Here is a 19,879-nt window from a genome sequence, read left to right as displayed (position 1 = left end):
CAGTCACAGCTTCTAGGAGCACTCTCAGTCCCACCCACCTCACTGGGTGATTGTTGTCGTGGGGATAATAATAGTGCACTTTGTAAGCCGCTCTGAGTGGGTGTTAAGTCATCTTGAAGGGTGGTATATAAATTGAATGTTGTTGTGCTCGCTCAGGTTCCCACGTCTGTGGTCAGGCAGCTTCCAAAGGCATAGTGATATCTAAAAGCATGATTTAATGAATGAGATAGAAACCATGGTTTCCCCAGACTGTGGCTTGCAATCCCACTTCAAATGTAGTGTTTGAGATTCAAGTTTGGGTTCCACTCTCAAACCATGGTCTGATGGTTTGGCCAAACCGTGGGTTGTGAACTGTGATTTCTATTTAAATCTGAATGTGCCATTGCATAGAAATCTTAGAATTTGTATTTCACAATTATTTTCTTTTTCCTCTGGCTGTATATATTCTTCTGACTGCAATTCAATTTTATGCATGTGACAATAGCTTCAATAAATATGTTACTGTTTAACATGCCTGAAGGGTCCATTTTTGTTTTATATTTGTATGAGTCTGCAGCATAGATAATCACCTATATGTTTGGTATGTAAACAATGTTATTGCTAATTCATACTTTTGGACTGGTCTTCAGAGACTTTTTGGGTTCTTATAGTGTCAGGAAGCAAGGAGAAAAGTAGTATATAAATAAAAATAAGCATTGTAACAAAAACAAATAAGCATACAATTTGGATGGTTTCAGTGGCTTAAAACAAACTTCAGTTTGTTCTCCAGTTCTTACAATGAGGTTCACCTGAAAAAGTTATTGAGGTCATGGATGATCCAAATGTTGGAGCCATTTTAAGTGAAATGATTGTCAGTTTGAGCAAAATGCTTTGGAAAGGAAAGCATTCTTTCTGGATGCCAGATTCAGGCAGTGTCAGGTCTATCCTACAATTCATCAACATCCGATTCATGGTGAGATGAATCAAATCAAAATACACCTGCACAGATGCCAAATCCAAGTCCAGAGATTTAAAATTGTAACTATTATTTGCAAAAGAAAAAGAAAGTAATCATTTAATTCTAATCTACCCTTTCTTTTTACTGAAGTGTAGGAAGCATTTACTATTCTCCCTAGATAAAAAGTTTCCTCCATCATCTTGGATGCCCCATCTAGTGAAATCCTGTGTAATTTCAATAATACATTATCCCCAGACACCGAGAGTCCCCTTTCCATCATAGAGGGGGGAAAGTCCAAAATCTCCCAAAGTAACATTTGTGTATTACAATGTCACTTGTTTAAATGTTAGACTAAATCTTAGTCCTTTTCCACTGTGAATGGAAGAAACAAAAACTGAATACCTGAATTGCATTCTCTTAGAAGGCAGTCATATGAGAGTATTCTGTACGAGCAGCATTCACTGGGGTAACAGAAAGTGCTGTAATTAATATGTTTATTAATTTTGGGGGGGGTACTATTTAAGCATTTTATAAACCATCATAACATTGAGTGTGCAAACTAGTTCCAAAGCAGGGAGTGGTTGGGTGTTCAAAATACAGCAAATAAGATAATCAGCATAAAGCAATCTTGCCAGTATTCTTCTCCGAGAGATTTAAATTCCTCCCCCCACCTCTCAAAATATATAGTCTGATACTATGCTTTGTGCAGAATTCCACAGAGGCAGAAACTGTTCTCGTATCTGTATCAATGCACCTGAAAATAAACAGACTGCCCCCCCTCCGCCGTTCATGAAAGCAACAAAATCAAAACTCCTACAAACAAGGTAGTTGTCACTACATACTTGGGTGAACTCCCTGGGTATGGAGAAAAATACTTTGTAAATTTGCCAGAAGAATAAGGACACGCACAAATCCTGGCTCTTTGAGGAATGAAAGGAGCCTGGAAGCCTAAGAGCAGCTGAGAGTTAAAGAGGAAAAGGATGCAACAGAAGCAGCCTCTTCACATGCCCCCGTGAGCTTACAGAATGTTAAGGAAGATCGAGAGTGGGTGGGTGGGAATTCCAAATTGTTCCCCCATCTGCAATTTCTAGTTTCGTCACTGTATTGAGCAGTAAGGAAGACGGCTCGGCTTCAGCATGCACAGCAATTCCTCCGTTGTGCCCCCAAATGACGTCATTTTCCAATGCAATGGGGTGCAGGGGACCACGAAGTGAATGCTTTGCCATCCCCCACCCCACAGCCTCTGCACCTCACTTTGGCCCCTGAGGCCCCTAGCAAACCTAATTCCAAGAACTATCCCAGACTGTCACGTGGCAGGATCTCATCCAGTCTCATCAGTTGGAAGGCAGCAATAGACAACCCCCTTCTTTCCCCTCTATGATCCCAGCAGCCAGCCAGGACAATCTTCTCACACTCCTAGTCATGCCTTGCTCTGCAGAGAAGGCCCCAGCTTGTCTGCTTGGTCAGGAGTGAGGCCAGCCTGGTGCCACCCATCCCACCCACTCCAGGGTGGACTGGTGGGGGATGGGGCTGGCTCCTGAGGAAAAAAGCAATCTGGGTGACATCTGGTGGGGGTGGGGCTGTAAACAGTGGGTGGGTCTGGCCTCTGAGGTAGGAGGTGGCCCTGTGGACAGGTGACGGGGAAAGGCATCGGGCATACTGTACATGGATGGGAGCAAGGCAAACCTGCCCAGGCAGATGAGAGCTTTCCCCCAATCACCAGGACTTCCAGGGCCCACAGGTGGGGTGGAAACAGCCAAGAGGGTGTGGCTATTAAAGATATACAAACTGGGCCTCCATAAAATAGTAGCAGGAGGATAGCAGAATAGCATCAATTGCAAAGAAAATGTGATGGGTGTTTTGGAGCTTGCTGGCTGATGTGAGAGTGAGAGAGAAAATAACATACTTACACTTAGCTAATGTTTAGGTTTAATTTATAGTTTAGGTTTATAGGAACTCCATACTCTGATTAGATAGATAGTGTCAGGTTCTGCCTTGGGCGTCACCATGTGAGGCGCCGGCATGCCTGACTTTGGACCAGGGATACCATCAGGGATTATGCGGGCTCCTGCTCTGTGGAAGGAGGGGGGTATACCTCACCCTCGCACCCTCTCAATCCTCTCGCAGGCCCACTCAACCTAAGAGAGTCCCGGCTGCCTTCCATGACAGCTGGCCTCTTACCTCCTCCGGACTTACTCTTCTTTCTCCCCTTCATCTTCCTTCCGCTCAGTTTTTCTCATTCTCGCTCTCTCCTAAACTCCTCTACACTCCTACACAACCCACCCTGCCCTGTGGGTGGACTTCCCTTTTATCCTTTCACCAATTCCCTGCTCCGCCTGTCAGCCACGTCCCCCTCCTGCACTATAGCCATGGCCCTGGCTGACTCAGGCAGCTGCACCTGGGTTTGCTCTGCAGGCTGCCCTGGGAAGTCACACCTGTGCTTCCTTGGCTAGCTGCCAAGCTTTCTCTACTGAGCAGGCTGCTTGGGACAGGCACACCTGTGCCTCCTTGGCTGGCTGCCAAGCTTTTCCTGTAGAGTGCCTCAGGCAGTCCCACCTGGGGTTGTTTTGCTCCCTGCTTTGCCTGGACCAGGCTACTGCCTTCTAGCTGGCCTGCAGGCTGGGGCGTGGCTCTGTGCTGCTTTGGCTGCCTCTCCTCCATGACTGGTAAGGCTTCTGGCTGACTGACCTTGCTTCCTGTGCCTCCTCCCTCAGGTCTACTCCCCTCCTGGTAAGTCTGGGGGCTGAGCCTCAGATCCCAGATAGATAGATAGATAGATAGATAGATAGATAGATAGATAGATAGATAGATAGATAGATAGATAGATAGATAGATAGATAGATAGATAGATAGATAGATAGATAGATAGATAGATAGATAGATAGATAGATAGATAGATAGATAGATAGATAGATAGATAGATAGATAGATAGATAGATAGATAGATAGATAGATAGATAGATAGATAGATAGATAGATAGATAGGAAGGAAGGAAGGAAGGAAGGAAGGAAGGAAGGAAGGAAGGAAGGAAGGAAGGAAGGAAGGAAGGAAGGAAGGAAGGGCATGGATTGCAGGATAAGTTCTGCATCCATAGTACAAGATAGAGAGAAGAGATAGTTGTATGACAAAGAGAGGAAGAGAACAATGTCATGAAGAAGTCCTGAAATTATCAATCTACACATTAGAGGATAGCTCAGGGCAGGAAGGAATAAACAGATGTCCTGCCCTCTCTATCTTTCTAACTTTCTGGTTTGTCCTTCTCTGAAACCTGAAGAGAGGGACAGCATTAAGTCCTCTTCTTCTAACAGTGGCAGCCTCACTGTATGTTTAAATAGGGCCCAGAAGCAGGCCTGGGATGTTACAGCTGATCAAGCTCAGGGTGCTGGGGAGCAGAAGTCAGTGGAGAGGAGGAGTATCCTGGTGTTTTCCTCCTCTCATTTCACTGAAGTCTAACAGGCCTTCTAGTCATAGGAGCAGATGATGGAGGGGCAAGCAGTGCATCAGGGGTTGGAGAAGCCCCACACAGACTCTCCCACACAGCCCAGGGAGGTGCCAGTTTGATGTTGGCCTTATTCTCATCTAGGGGTTGCAAAAGAGAACAACCCTCCTGCTTCCTTGACTACAGTTATTAATGACAGTGGAACCCTGGTTTTCCTTCCCACAGGACTTACATGTTTCATTATAGTAGGTGAGAGGGTGAACCCAAGAAGAAGCCCAGGAACTGGATGGAAGGACTGGGCTGCTTTTCTCACCCCACTCCCCAGACAAAGAGCATTTTCCAGGTTGCAAACTGAAGACTGATTGTGCAGAAACTCACACATCGCTGTGCTTTGGGAGCCATTTGAGATAAAGCAAGTCTTGAGCCCTGTGGCTTCTTTTGCAGGAATTTCAAGCAAATTGTAACTCTAGAACAGCAGCTTTCATGCTTGTTCCCTTCTGATAACCCTTTCCTTGTAATGTGTCTATCAAACTTGGCACCTTCCGGTAATGCTTTCCACATTGACTAACCTCCTTGCATGTTACACAGGCTCTTGTGACATGTTTTATAACATACCCACATAGTTCACACAGTATGCTGGGGGCTTGTTAGAGTCTTGATGTTATCCTTTATGAGCTGAGAGTACATCGTAAAATGTATCCCTATGGCTGCACATCAGCGGGGAAGATTGGTAGAAGTTGGCAAAACAATCTTTTATTACTGATCTTCTCACAGAGCAACTCCAGAAAAGTTTCCAACAAAGAAAAGAAGAAATCCTCAGAAGATGTTTGGAGAACTATTACCTGAATGCGATTATAGTTCAACTTTTTGTAGTTCAGCTGTTGTATTTTCCTTAGGCAAAATTTACCTTCATATTCCAATTCAGAAATGTAGAAAAATTTTGAATTATTGTGAAAGTTTGTATCACTTCTGCAATTTTTAGCAGAGTTGTTTGTACTACTGATTCAGAACTCACTGAATTCTGTATGATTTCTTTCACAATTTATGTTGCACTAGAGGTATGCATTCAATATTTCCAATGCAAAACAGTGCATGAATTTCCCTGTTTCATTTGGATCAGAAATACCCAAAATGAAACAAGGCACTCCTCAATTTTCAGGATTTCTGTAATGTATCTCCCCACATTTCTGGATTTTCCAGGCTGTTTTGGCTGTTTTCCATGGAGACCAGGTCCATTTCCACTGTTTTCAGCGGGCGGTAGACCTGGCCCTTTGGAGGGAGGCCAGGTCTATTGATACCTGATACTCAATGACTTGAAAAATAGACTTGAAGCAGATTTCAGAAATGATACTAATTTTCATGACATTTCAGGAAAAAATGTGATCATGCTCTTTCTGGGATAATGGAACAAAAATAAAACAAATTCATTTCGAAGTGCACACCCCAATGCAGCGCTGTGATTTTGCCTATGATTGTGATGTTCCTGCATTTTGTTGGTAATGTATTGACTTGAGTTTTTGGTTTTGTTTATTCCAGCTATTTATGAACTCTCCTGTGAAGCATATAAACACTTGGGGAAAGCATCTGGTTCCTACTGGATAGATCCAGACGGCAGTGGTGCACTGGGACCTTTAAAAGTTTACTGCAATATGACAGGTAACTACACGGTAACTAATACCCTTTCCCCCATATATAGCACTGCTCCTTTTCTGTATATATGTAGTCCATGAAACAATGTTGCAAAGTGGATAGAATGTTAGGAAACCTGGTTTCAAATCTCTGCTCAAGTAATGAAGCTCACTGGATTACCTTGGACCAGTCACTGTCTTCCACCCTAATCTTCTTCACATAGTTATTGAGAAAATGAAATCAGCTAAACTTTGTGAGACCTGACTTGGATAGCTCACTGTTGTCAGCATTCAGAGGCTCAGTCGTGGTTAGTACTTGAATGGAAGACCACCAAGGAAGCCAGGTCAGTCGTGGTTAGTACTTGGATGGAAGGCCACCAAGGAAGCCGGGTCAGTCCTGGTTAGTACTTGGATGGAAGGCCACCAAGGAAGTGCGAGGTTGCTACCCAGAGGCAGGCAATGGAAAACCACCTCTGCATCTCTCTTCCCTTGAAAAGCCAATGGGGTCATCGTAAGTCAGTTGCAACTTGATGGCACTTTCTACCACCAAACTTCGTGAATGCTGTCTCGTGCTCTTCTCAGGAAAAGGGTGGGGCAAAAATGTACTTTTAAAATAAAATAGCCCAAAGGAGAACTACCTAGCCTTCTCCATCAGCCTGCTAGAGACAATTACTGGTTGTTTCCTAGAACCCTGAGGCTAACAATACTACAGCTTATGGAGGAAACAATGATGGCGCTCCTTTCAGTAGCCTGCTAAGATCAGATTCGTTGCCTGTGATTTGTAGTAGCCACCTTGGTGTTGTGTGTGTTTTTCTCAAAAGACAAATGTAAATTAATATGAAAATTAATATGAACGTGGATGAAATTATTGGAAGAGATGTGTGTGTTTCAATGACTATTGCACATTTAAGCTTTTTTTTAAAAAGAAGAAAAAAATTCTCACCCATCAAGACATCGATCCTTGATGAAAATATTACCCAATTAGGAGGGGAAACACAGCTTCACAGAAATCCCATAGCATGGGATCTCAAGTTCTGTAAGTATTATTGATAAATTCATAAATCTGGGAAATCTAAAAAGGAGAGGGCTTGCAAAATGAAATAAGGAAGGCTGGACAACTTGAAAACAGAATAATATCCAGTGATGGTTATTTAGAATTCTTTTAGGTAACTAAAAGGGGAGGGGGGGTTGATGGTGATGATCAGGTGCTCAAAGTTTACTAATGCTAGCCTTTCTCATTGTTAATAGGGCAACTTACAGTTACTGAACAAAAGATAGCCTTTTGTGGGGGGGACAGCTATTTTAGGAATGCTTGCTCCTCAGCCCTTTCTCCCATTAAGAGCTCCTGGCATTGCTTCTCCAGGCCATGGAGAGGGGCTTTTCTCTCTCTTTTAATTCAAAAGGGCTTTTGTCTGCATGCCCGCACTGAATCAAGGCAATGCACAGTCCATATTTTGTTTTGTATGGGGGAAATGGAGGAATCTTGGCTATGGTGAAACTGACAAGCTTCTTTCATCCTTTTGTGCCTTAAGCAAATAATTTTAAGAAGTGAACATACCACACCATTAAACCAGGTGGGAAAACGAGTAGTCTGTCTGTTCCTAAGTGAAAGGATTATACTGTATTTATGATGGAAACTCCCCAAATTGTTTAAAGTGAGCAATTAAAAAGAAGAAGATTACATCTGAGAAACGATGCGAAATGCAATTGAAATGTCATCTGGATTTTCAGGAATAATTGTGTGCATAAATGGAGTAATACCGGGAAAAGCTGCTAGAGTGGACGCACCCTTGATGGAAAAAACATGAGCTTCTTATATAGAATTCAGCTGTTAGAATCAAAGTTGCTAGGAACAGACAGAAGTGGAAAACATTAATTCAGGATCAGGCAACAGGATTTCCCACAACCAGGCAGTAACAGATGTGACAGAAGGTTAACAAACCTGAAGTGGTGGGAATTTCAGTTCTATTCTCATAATGATTCTTTTTGTATCTCAGCGAAGAACTAGTGAATTCAGCAATTCCAGAACAGGATGCCATGAACGCTTGCCAAGGACTAGCTTCTGTGCAATGCTTGCATTTTCAATTCTGACCTATCAGCTGGAAATCTGCAATAAGTTTGTTGAACTTTGCTGAGAACTTGTGGTCAGACAGCAACAATGAATGTGATTTTCCTCAGGCGAGGCCTTGAGAAGACCACCCCTTCACCCACTTCTCTCCCAACTCACTTCAGCCTGGTGACCTAAGATGGTAGCCCTGAAATTGAAATTTCATTTACATTTTGCCAGACTGAGGCTGGATTCAGACATCACAATAAACCGCAGTCTGATTAAGCTCTGGTGTCCGGTCAGGTGTGACTCCAAGCTGGCTGACAACCTGGCTTCTTGCTGGGTGTGAAACTGGGATTCCAAAGCCACAGTTTGTGTTGGGCATATTAACTGTGGATCAGTGCAGTCAGTTTCTTCTTACATCCAAACTCACACATTTCAGTGTGTTCAGTAGCACCACCTCACTCAGAACCAAGCTACAAGTGATGCCTGACACAGGTTGGACACTTGTCAGCTTCCCTCAAGTTTTGATGGGAAATGTAGGCATCCTGGTCTTGCAGCTGTAATGGAGAGCCAAGCTGTAAAACCAGGACACCTACATTTCCCATCCAAACTTGAGAGAAGCTGACAAGTGTCCAACCTGTGTAAGGCATCACTTGTAGCTTGGCTCTCAACCTCCTGGGTACAGAGTTGGGTACACAGAGAAGCCACGAAGTCTAGCCAGCAGCATTCAGCTGTCAACAGATGCACCTTCCCTGCTTTCTGTCCCTTGCTAGTGGGGTTGCTAGCCCCTCACCTTTAAAATGGAGGATGAGCTGTTGCTAGGCAGGCCAGAGTCCCCGATCCTCCTGTCTTGTACGTGTGCACCGGAATCCCCAATGACATCATTTCCGGCTAAAAACCAGATGCTATGAGGTCTAAGCAGGGCCCAAATCAGCCCTAAACATAGTGTTTGGGGCCGATTTGGCTCCACTGAGATCCCATACCTTCCAGTTTTCAACAGGAAGTGATATCATCGAGGCCTTCGGAGCACACGTACTCCATTTCGCCGCATGCTCTAGTGGCTTCTGGTCTATCTCCTCACTCCTTCCCCCCTGCGGGCTAGGTGATTGATGATGGGGGCTAGAGGCAGATGCAGGGGATTCTTCCCCTCCAACAGGGAGCTGGCAACTCTATGTGCTAGTGATGATTAATTAGGCAGGACCATGCACATAAATGATCTCCAAAGAGAAATTGTAAAGGATGTGCATGAGGAGGGGAATCTGACTTAATTGCAGGCTTTTGTTCAGTTGGCGCCAACATATACAAAAGAAATTGCTCCACTACAAACTCATTCTACCACCATACCTTTAAAGCCCACACTGATATCCAAGGTGAAGGGAAGCAAGATCCTAAGCAGAGTTACAGCCTTCTACAGCCACTTCAAAAAAAATTGGTAGGGTGTCACCCCGCTTAAGATGGCACTGTAAGTGACCTGGCCGTGATGACGGATTGGATCTAAAATTAATTTTCCAATGTTTGAATGGAATTTTCCTGACTCCCTCCTTCTGCTGTAGTCCTCACATCATTTCCAAATGCTGCTCTTTTGGAGAGGTGACTGGGAGACGTGCCATGAGGGGGTCAAGGGGGAAGCAGAGGAAATGACTAATTTTGTCTGGATCCAACCCAGTATGTTTATTCCCAAACTTTATTCTGTTGTATGAATAGACCCTGATTCAGAATTCTGCAAAGATCTGGCCCCTTTCTAGGTTTACAAATACATGGCTATAAAGATGCCTCTGCCTGCATCTATCGGTTATCCTTTCCCAGTCTTGCCAGACATCCATACACACATACCACAGAGATTTGGGTGCAAGTACTCTTCCATTTCTAGACCGGCCTGGAGCCAGCAACACAGCAGTGGGCCCTGGATCTATTTCAGAAAGCTTCTGCTGTCACCAGAAGCCATAGTTCTACCCAGGGCTCATGTTGAGGGGGAATGCACAGGAACACAGTTCCGATAGTTCTCCAAAGAGGTCACATATCAGGTGGCCCCGCCCACCTTATTTTCGGCCATTTTGGCCCCAATCCAGGCCACAATGGGCCCAAAATGGCCCAGATCAGGCCTCTGATGGGTGGTGGATCACTCTCCCCCTCAGCAGTGGCCCGATCCTGACCATTTTGGGCCTCTTTTTGGCCGTTTTCAGCCCCTTTTTGCCATTTTGGGCCAATTTCGGCCCTGAATGGCCAGGATTGGGTCCAAAACAGCCAGGTTAGGTGATGTCAGAGGATGTGGCATGTGCAAATCAGCTATGTTAATGACACACTTCCAGCGATGGCAAGGGGCATGGCATATGCTAATGAGTTATGCTGATGAGTTCCTGCAGCTCTTTTTCTACGAAATGGCCCCTGGTTCTACCTAGATTCTGGTGAGGGCACAATTTTCCCTCATCCCTAAACAAAACAGAGCAGGACAGCCCGGCTTTGATGGCAGATTCCGGGGTTTCATTAAAGGGAAGCAAATATTCAATAATTTTTGTTTATTATCCTCTTTTACCAGCATGAGGAGAAAGTGCCATTTGAATTTTCGACCTGTTACCAAAGCATCTTGAGCTATTCCTCCCTTGCAGTGTACCACAAAGGGTTGGAGTGTTTGGGTATTTTTTTTGTAATTCTAAGATAAAAAGAAAGAAAAAAGCATCTCTCACATCTAAATCACTAATCTCTGTACCATAAAGTAATACATCTGTAAAATTAATCCCACAAAAGCCAAGAGATGGAAAAGAGTAAGACTTCTAATGCTAAGTGCTATCTCCTATTTGCAAGATGTTTGTTTACCGTTCTTATCAACATTTGGATGACTACTCCATATTAAATATTAGTTTACATAAAACTGTGTTTCTTATTAAAAACTATGAATAGTTGTTCTAGATATGCATCACAATTAACCATCTATGATTTTATAACATTAAATGCAAAAGCAAAGATGCATTGAGGCAAAACATATTTTGGATACTGTTGGGAGTGATTGTAGCCAGCTAGGAGAAAGAGATCTTGGGACTGTAGGTAAAAGCTTACTAAAAATGCAAGCTCAGTATGGTAAGAGAGCGAAAAAAAGAATTTTCAATATTAGCTTTTAGCTAAATAGGTAAAGGTGGTCCCCTTTGCAAGCACCGAGTCCTTACTGACCAATGGGGGGACGTCGCATCATGACGTTTTCTTGGCAGACTTTTTGCTATGTGGTAGAAGACTGAAAATGTCTACTGCTTAAAGTAATAATGATATTGTTAGGAATATAACAAAATTAACTTTGGACTAGTGATCTATCCCAAGCATGGATGAGCACTGAAGGACTTGTTCCCACACTCTGGAATAAAGACAGGAGACTGAAGCTTATTGGTTAAACTAGAGCTTTATTAATGGTTATTAACAACTTTCATTCCCTTTTCAGTGCATGTTACTGTGATTAAGGATACCTTCTTCTCTACCTGCAATTGGTCATACTCACCCTAAGTTGCACCACAGTACTGCAAGATGTTTTGTCTTCTTTCTCATAGCCTTCACGCCAAAATGTGTGCCAAATGGGCCCATTCTCACCATCAATCTTCAACCCCATGTCCATCAGCTCAAGAGCTGTACTGATGCTTTTCTATCCTAAGTAAGATTCCTTGGGAGTGAGATCTTGGCATAGGTAAATCTCCCTTCATCCTTGGATGTCTCGGAGTATTTCCAATTTACCTTAATTTTTTTTTTTTTTGCCATGCCTTCAGTCATTCATGCCACTATTTCTGGTTAGGGCCTAACCAGCCAATGACGTGAACAGGCCATGTTGAACTGCTCCCTACTCTCCAGCAATGTAAATCAGGTAAAAAGAAGCACCTGTCTAAGACAACCTGAAAAGAAGCTCAACAGTCTGGCTTGGCCTGAAGAGAACAGCTAAGCCCACACTGGCAGTTAGGTGTGGGCAAAGTGTGGTAACTCTCTGCTGCCAAAGGATGGAACAAGATTGACTGCATTTCCAGACTCTTTTACTTGGCTGTGACTTCTAAGGAGCAAGTGATTGGTCAATATATACTTCTCCACATTCAGTGTGCTTTACAGTCATTATGTTTATCACATTTTGTAATCTATCCTGCTCAGGGTATTCCTCGTGGGATTATCCTGTATCATCCTCACAGCAACTATATGTGAGGTAAATTAAACTGAGAAACAGTGACTCTCCCACGGACAGCTTCATGATGGGACAATAGTCATTGAACTCCTATCAGCATAGTCCTAATTTGTATTCGCAATCCAACCGTCTCTCTCAAAACAACTAAATGAGTTGTTAGTTGTGCCAGTGTGGTGAGAGTCTTGGGCCATTTTCACACGTCCTTAAAATAGAGCAATACTCACAGAAGGCTGCCAGCTTCTGTGACTTTTGACACCATCCATTTACAAAATGCCATGAAAGCACCATCATCACAGCCTGCAAACGGATGGCGTCAAAAATCGTGCAAGGAAGCCGACAGCCTTCTGTGAGTATCGCACTATTTTGAAGATGTGTGAAAACAACATTGAACTAGAGATTGGCATGAACAGAAAAAAAAAACTGAACATGATGTTCATTGTTCATTGCCGTTCACGAACAGGGACTCACCAACAACCATGAACATGGACCTGTTCACGAACATGTTCGTGGTTGGCTGTTTGTGGGCCAGCAGGCTCTCCTTCAGCCATCATCCAAGTTTGGTCAAGATCCCTACTGCACCACTCCCAGAAACCTGACCTGAGCAGGCAGCAGGAAAGGTACCAATAATAAATAATAGCTTGGCCCCAGAGCCTGGCAGCAGCCCTGGAACTTGAAGGGGTAGATCCATATCCCACCCCACACAAAGAAATTTCAAGCTCCAATGCACTCTCTCTACCAAAATGCCAACAGCAGCTGACTCTCCTTCTCCACTGTCAGAGCTGGGAGCCCCCCTCCCCCTGCTCTTTGCTCCCTTTTAACAAATTTGGAGCTCCACACTTGAAAGGAAGACCTGCCTATCAAGCAAAATTGGACTTAGATTGGGATTTCCAGGGCAACAGCAAGAGTTCAGACAGAGTGTCTGGGGTCTACAGCCCAGCCCCCAGAGTTACCTGGAGAAAAAGATGGGAGACCCCCGGGAGACAGCAGCCCAGTTGCCTCAGCAGACAGCCAGGCCCTGGACCAGCCAGCCACAGTGGGAAGGGAAGAGACACCCAAGCCTCAGAGGGTTAGAAGGAGCAGGTGGAGGCCAGCCAGCCCCACCCTCCAGTGGGAGTCCAGGAGGCCAGGTAAGGAGACTGGGGGCAACCCAGAGGGGGCTGGAGCAGATGGAAAGGGCCAAGACAGTGCAGACAAGCAGCCAGCAGCAGGCCAAGCTGAAGCCTTACCAGCCAGGGAGGAGAAGCAGCTCAGAGCCATACCGCAGCCCAGCTGGAAAACAGTAATCTAGCCCAGGGGATGCTAGGAGCTAAGCAGGTCCAGGTGGATCTGCCTGAGACATTCTGTGGGAGGAGATGAACAGCCAGCTAGGGAGGCTCAGCTGTGCCTGTCTTCAGCCATCAGCTCAGCCAAGGAGGCTGGACAGCCAGCCAATGAGGCATGAGGCCCAGTGCTTCCAGCCAAACTAGCCCAGGTGCAGCTGCCTAGGCCAGCTAGGGCCCTGGTTAGAAGGCAGCAGGAGGGCGTGGTTGGCAGGTGGAGCATGGCTAGGCTGAAGGGATAAAAGGAAAGCACACCCACAGGGCGTGGTGGGTTGAGTAGGAGAGATGGAGTGGAGTTGGAAGGGAGAGGGGTGAGAGGAGGAGGAGGAGGAGGAGGAGGAGGAGGAGGAGGAGGAGGAGGAGGAGGAGGAGGAGGAGATGATGATGATGATGATGATGATGATGATGATGATGATGATGATGATGATGATGATGATGATGATGATGATGATCAAAGGGGGTGTGGTGCAGGTTGAGCAGGCCAGCGAGTGGACTGAGAGGGAGTCTGGGTGAGGTATACCGCCCCTCCTTCCACAGAGCAGGGTCCTGCAGCTTCCCTGGCACCCCTTTGACGTCAGGGCTGGCCATACCAGAGCCCCGCCCAGCAGCGGCCACTGCAAGCCCTGACTCAGAGTTCAGACAATCCCTGCCTAAGTTACCAAGGGAATTGATTGCAGGTGCCAGACTGTCTGGCTTGACGAACAGCAACGAACGAGGCTTGCAATGACCACCTGTTCGTTTAGAATGGGGCCTCATGAACAGCTTGTTTGCAAACAGCAGATAAGGCTGTTCGTGGCTTTTTTTTGTTCATATTGCTGTTTGTGCCCACCTCTACCTTGAACTAAGGTCTGGGAGGTCTAGCTTCTAAATCCTATTCTGCTTGCTGGATGGCCTTGGGCCAGTCACACACACTCCTTGTAAGCTACTTGATACAGTTGTGAGGATAAAATGAGGAAGGGAGAGGAGCCATGTATACCCCTCTGAGCTTCTTGGAGGAAGTACAGGATAAAAATATACTAGGCAGATGGGTGCTTTGTTACTCACATGTTCCAGATAAAGAATTATGACTGATAGACTTGCTATGGTACCTGAATAGACATCATATGGTATCTGACTACATTTTTGTTTAATTTTCCGGATTTCTACATCTAAAAATCTTTTACATCTAAAAATACGGAGTGAAGTTTACAAAGCAAGATAAAAACAGATACATGTGTGTAGTGGTGGCACTGGAATTTCTTACATCACCCCAGCAATATCTTCCTACTCAGTCCAGAGCTTTGAGTGAGGCTACAGAGATCAGCAATATAGAAAGATAATTATGGGCAGGGCTTTTTTTCAGGGGGAACGTGGGGGAACAGAGTTCCAGAACCTCTTGAAAATGGTCACATGGCTGGTGGCCCCGCCCCCTGATCTACAGGCAGAGGGGAGTTGAGATTGCCCTCCGCGCTGCTCAGCGGCGTGGAGGGCAATCTAAACTCCCCTCTGCCTGGAGATCAGGGGGTGGGGCCACCAGCCATGTGACCATTTTCTCTGAGGGCAACCCACTGAGTTCCACCACCTCTTTTCCCAGAAAAAAAACCCTGGTTATGGGCAATTCCTTTGGCATTAGGTTTCTCATTGATAAGGTGATGTCAGAATGCCTATTACTGGCTAATGTATGTATAAGGTTCCCCACTTTAGCACTCCTTATATTTTCTCTTTTTTTAAGGCCACAAATTCTTCAGTCAGCTATTTCCAAGTTTGCATATGGTACCCTCACATTATTTTGTTCAATCAGTTATGCAGTAGGAGTAAAATACAACGATTCATGAAAATGGTGAATGTAATAGTAATTGCCATGACACCATCCATGAGCAGGAATTCCAAGAGCCACAGCTTCAATGCCCCAGGATTTTGTATCTCCTTGTCACAAATAATGGGCCACAGGAGCGCTATTCAAAATGATAACATATGTAGAAACATATGGTATGCATATAAATATGTCGTTCATTATCGCATATTGATGGAAAGGGGTCTGATAGTGGTAAATATAGATTTCTATTGCCCACATCTTGTGTGTCTTCTCAGATGGGACATTTCTCCCAAGGCCTTCTTTGATAGGCTTAAGTGGAATCCTAAACAGAGATACGCCTTTCTAAAACCATCGAAAACAATGGGCTTAAAAAGATGTAACTCTTCTTAGGAGCAACATTACCATACTGTCACCATAAACTTAGGAAGAATTTCCAGCATATAAATGTGTCCTTTGTATTGATGTCACTTCCTGCTTTAATGTCTTTGGGTTTAATCTATGAGGAAATTCCGCTTCTGCGTGCCCTAATGAGTGGGAGCCATGCAATAGCTCAGTAAACAGTGCACTGAAGAATGGAGAGCCACTGTGGGGTAGGGGCTAGGGTGTCAGACTAGGACTAGCTTTGACAAAGAGAGGCACCCCATTCATTAAGAAGGTAACACATAATCTGTTATATACTAGTGCAAAGATATAGTCCAACCCAGTGCCCAGGCATGCTGAATCACTCCAACCAGGCAAAGCTGGTATATTTGAAGTTGCTGCTTCCTGATCTTGAAAAGGGAAATCATTGATGAGTGCAACAACCATGTTTTAAGACCCTCTCCCAGAGTGCTGCTGCACAAGAAAGCGGCATTTTTCTTATCTCTCCATTTGAAAATTCTGAACAAACCCCAAGAACCTTCACCGTCTGAGATGAGGGTTGCAGACTGATAATCTGGCAACACGGCCGATAAGTGAGGTTGGAAGGTCAAGCCTTCTAGCGTGCTCCTCAAGGGACCCAGGATCCAAGTCCGCATTGGGGGTATCTATGATGGAGGGGATGGATTTTCATAATAGAAACAAGGATATGAAGTTAGTTAGTTTATTGTTATTACGATCCGGGATCAGAATTTGCATCAGCATATATAGTAGTATCAAGGATATGAAAATGGATTTTTTTTTTCATTTCCATTTGGAAATCTCCATTTGTTTTTGTTGTATGCATTTGCATGGATCCAGCCAGCTTTTAACACCAAATCTTACCCAGTTTCTATCCATACTACAGCCGCTTTTTTTTTTTAGTGGTCAGACCCCCTTTTCACTTGCAGAAAAACTGATTGGATCCAACACATTTTTTGACAAGTTTGCTTCCGTTATTATATTCATTATCATTTTGTTCAGCTGAGAAAGGTTTCTGTTTGTAATTTCTTTGTTTTCCTTCCAATTTTGATGAAATTTTCTGAGATTGCATCCTGAGGGGTCCTTTCTGCTAAATTTCAGTTCAAAACGGTCCCAGTTTTGTAGCCAGACAAATGCAAAATGCTTGGGGTGGTGTGTGGGAATTAAACAAATACTTCCATTCTTTCGTTGTTATTCCCATTTGTTTTTATTATCCGAATGAATGGGAGTTTTTTGGTTCATGTTTTTATCAGTTTGGAAATGACTGCATATCCCAAACAGAAGATCCCCCTGAAGCACAAATCTTCAAAAAGTCCAAGATTATAAAGAAATGAGAAGAAACATTATTGACTGTTCTTGAAAATTATTAGTGTAAGCTTCCATTATCTGCTAAAAGCTTAGCCTTGGGAGAGGCGCTTGAGCCATGTGCAGCAAGTAACCAATTAGACACTAGGTCGAATTTCTCTATTAAGGTGGCTATTTGCACCTCCATGTTCATCTGAATTGGTATCCGTTAGTGGAGGTCAAACTGAGAGCCTCCATTTAGACTCCACTTACCATAATGTTCTCCCTTCCATTTTATGGTTACTTTGCTAAAACAAAACAGGCTCTTTTATGGACTTTGCAATTATTTCAGCCTTGGAAGTGTTCCCCTGGATAATGAACGCATGTGGATATTGTATTAGCTGTTTACTTTTCCATTTCGTTGTCAAGGTTCTAAAGATTTTTTTTTTAAATTCCCCCTCTGCCATTTTGTAAAAGGTTGCACTTCAGTCGTTCGCTGATGTTGCGTACAAACATGTACCTATCACAGCTTGGTTAGTGCGAGCTGTTAGCTTTGCAGCGTCTTGCTTATATGACAAACGCACTTTCTCTTTATTTGGCTCTCCTTCCTCACGGGCTCCATTGCCCTCAGGAAACATACATTTCAAACAATGACTCCTGGGCATGTCACATCAAGACCTGGTTGCTTCTTAGCAGTGATGCAGTTTGTCAAAGTTGACAGGCAGCAGAGCTGAGAATCAAACCATTCAACCTTGTGAGGAGAGACATTTTGTTTCAAAGAGCTTTGCTCTCTGATGGTGGCTTGGTTGGAGGGACTGGCAGCCGTTTGTGTGCGTGTGTGTGCGTTTTAAATAATCTCAGTATCTGTATGACTATAAAAGCTCCAAGTGGATTGATGTTAAGAGAAAGGAAACATTTCAAATCGTGTTCAAATAGCATATTATGTTCATTTATTAGCAAGATCCATAATCAGGGGTTATGAAAAGAAGGGAGTGTGTTTAAAAGGAGACAAAAGAGAGAGGGAAACATTCTTTCTTTGAGTGTCTAATCAGTTCTCCGGGGGTATGGTTCTGCACTCTGATGTTTAATTCTCTAAATTAATTTACCTAGAGAAGGGCAGGTTAGCAGCACTGCTTCTGTTCGCATGAAAAATTCAGGATGTCTTGCCCTCCTGTTTGTTCTCCCAGATGCTGCTTTAGAAAGCTATGAGTCAGCAAGATGTATGGAACAGCCATACATCTTGGGGGGTGAGCTCACACACACCACACCACACTGCTGACACAGGTCTTATGGCACAGGTTTCTTACCATTCTACAAAGTTTGTTTTCGTTAGATAAGGCGCAGTCCCCCGATCTTTACGCCTGTGACAATGAGGCAGTGATCTGCTTTCCCAGCCATACCCCTACCCCATTTCTTCCTTCCATTTTCTCCAGTGAAGGGGGGACAGGAGCCTGGGTCAGTTGCAGTCCCTGTGCTACCATGTGTGCACTAAAAGGTCACAACTTTACTGAGGATACTGACACAGTATAAATAGGCTGTATGTGGTTACTCATGCTAACCTGGATACCTCAGGCAAGTCTGATCTCAGATTTCAGAAGATAAGCAGGATCGACCATGGTTAATAATTGGATAGGAGACCTCCAACAAAGACCAGGGTTGCAGAAATAGGCCATGCAACCCCCCCCCCCCCCGTTAGTCTCTTGCCTTGGAAACCCCAGCAGGGGTCGCCATAAGTCAGCTATGACTTCATGGCACTCTCCACTACCTTGTGGCTGGTCAGAGGGAGTTTAGTGAACTGTCATCTTAGCAGGCCCCTTTGGAACATACAGCATTTTGGAAGGCTGGCATGAATTATACCAGCTGCAGCGTTCTCTCTCTTTCCCTCTGGATAGAGAAAAGCTCCCCGCTAAACCGATATTTAGTTTCATCCCCTATTTCCTTATGGGACATCCCTTGTACTCACCTTTACAACAGAAGTTAACCACCACATCTGAGCATCAAACCTTATCTCTTAAAGCCTTTAAAGAGGAGTCTTTGCAGAAACAGCATCTTTGGCATTAAGGAGACTCCGGGATCCCGTAAGAAATTAATTCCTGCTCCTTCGGCACAGCTACTTCACAGACTATGTCATGGTGAATATGAACCCTTCCTGTGACTGTAGATATTATTTATATCAGTTTTGCATAGTTCATTCTTTTATTTGGTATGACTTGCTTCTTTTCTATTATGGGCAATGGTTTTACCTGCTTACACGGGGCTTTTCCTCCCTGTATCTCCTTCATCCTTCTTTTGAATCAAGTCATCCACTTTTCTTGAGTCATTCAGATCTCTCCATTCACTGGCTTTCCTGTCCTTCTCAGCTCTTCCCTTTAAAAAAATCTAAACAGGAATGTGAGCAGAACACTGATGCTTCCTCAGAAATCCCGATCTCTTCATCATCACGGATCCTGGCCTCTCTAAGTCTGGTGAGAGGCACAATTTCACCTTTGAAATAAACATCACACATCTGTCCCTAAATTGTAAATTGCAGGGGTTTGCAGCTTCAGTTTGCCTTGGGGTTGTGCAGACAAGAGAAAAGGACTCCTCTTGCTTTCACTATTCAAAACCAGGATCTCTGCTTTGTTGTTGACATGTTTTGAAAGGGCATGTCTTTTCTCCTTTAAAATTTTAAGAACAAAGCAGGAAGTTCATTTTCAAATAGTGAAGCCAAGTGAAAATTAGAAGGTTAAACCTCCTCTCTCTTCCCTGCATGGCTCTGAGGCAACTGGAGACTACAGGATCCTATAAATTGCATTTTATGGACAGAACAAAGTGCATGATCAATGGCAATGACTATAGCCAGCTTTAGCTCAGTATGAGCTCCTGTCTGATGGTTACCATACACTTAACATCTATCACCAG

General features: G+C 44.2%; 1 protein-coding gene across 1 annotated transcript in view; it reads left to right on the top strand.

Moving 5' to 3' along the window:
- CNTNAP2 (contactin associated protein 2) overlaps positions 1–19,879 on the top strand; it is a 1,091,545-nt gene that overhangs the window by 605,939 nt on the left and 465,727 nt on the right. Inside the window, exon 12 of the mRNA XM_054990911.1 lies at positions 5,914–6,033. Within this exon, the coding sequence (XP_054846886.1) occupies positions 5,914–6,033 (120 nt within the window). The remainder of the gene's footprint in view (positions 1–5,913; positions 6,034–19,879) is intronic.

This window comes from Eublepharis macularius, chromosome 11, assembly GCF_028583425.1.
Source record: "Eublepharis macularius isolate TG4126 chromosome 11, MPM_Emac_v1.0, whole genome shotgun sequence".
Lineage (NCBI taxonomy): Eukaryota > Metazoa > Chordata > Lepidosauria > Squamata > Eublepharidae > Eublepharis > Eublepharis macularius.
This window is presented reverse-complemented; position numbering and strand designations above follow the sequence as displayed.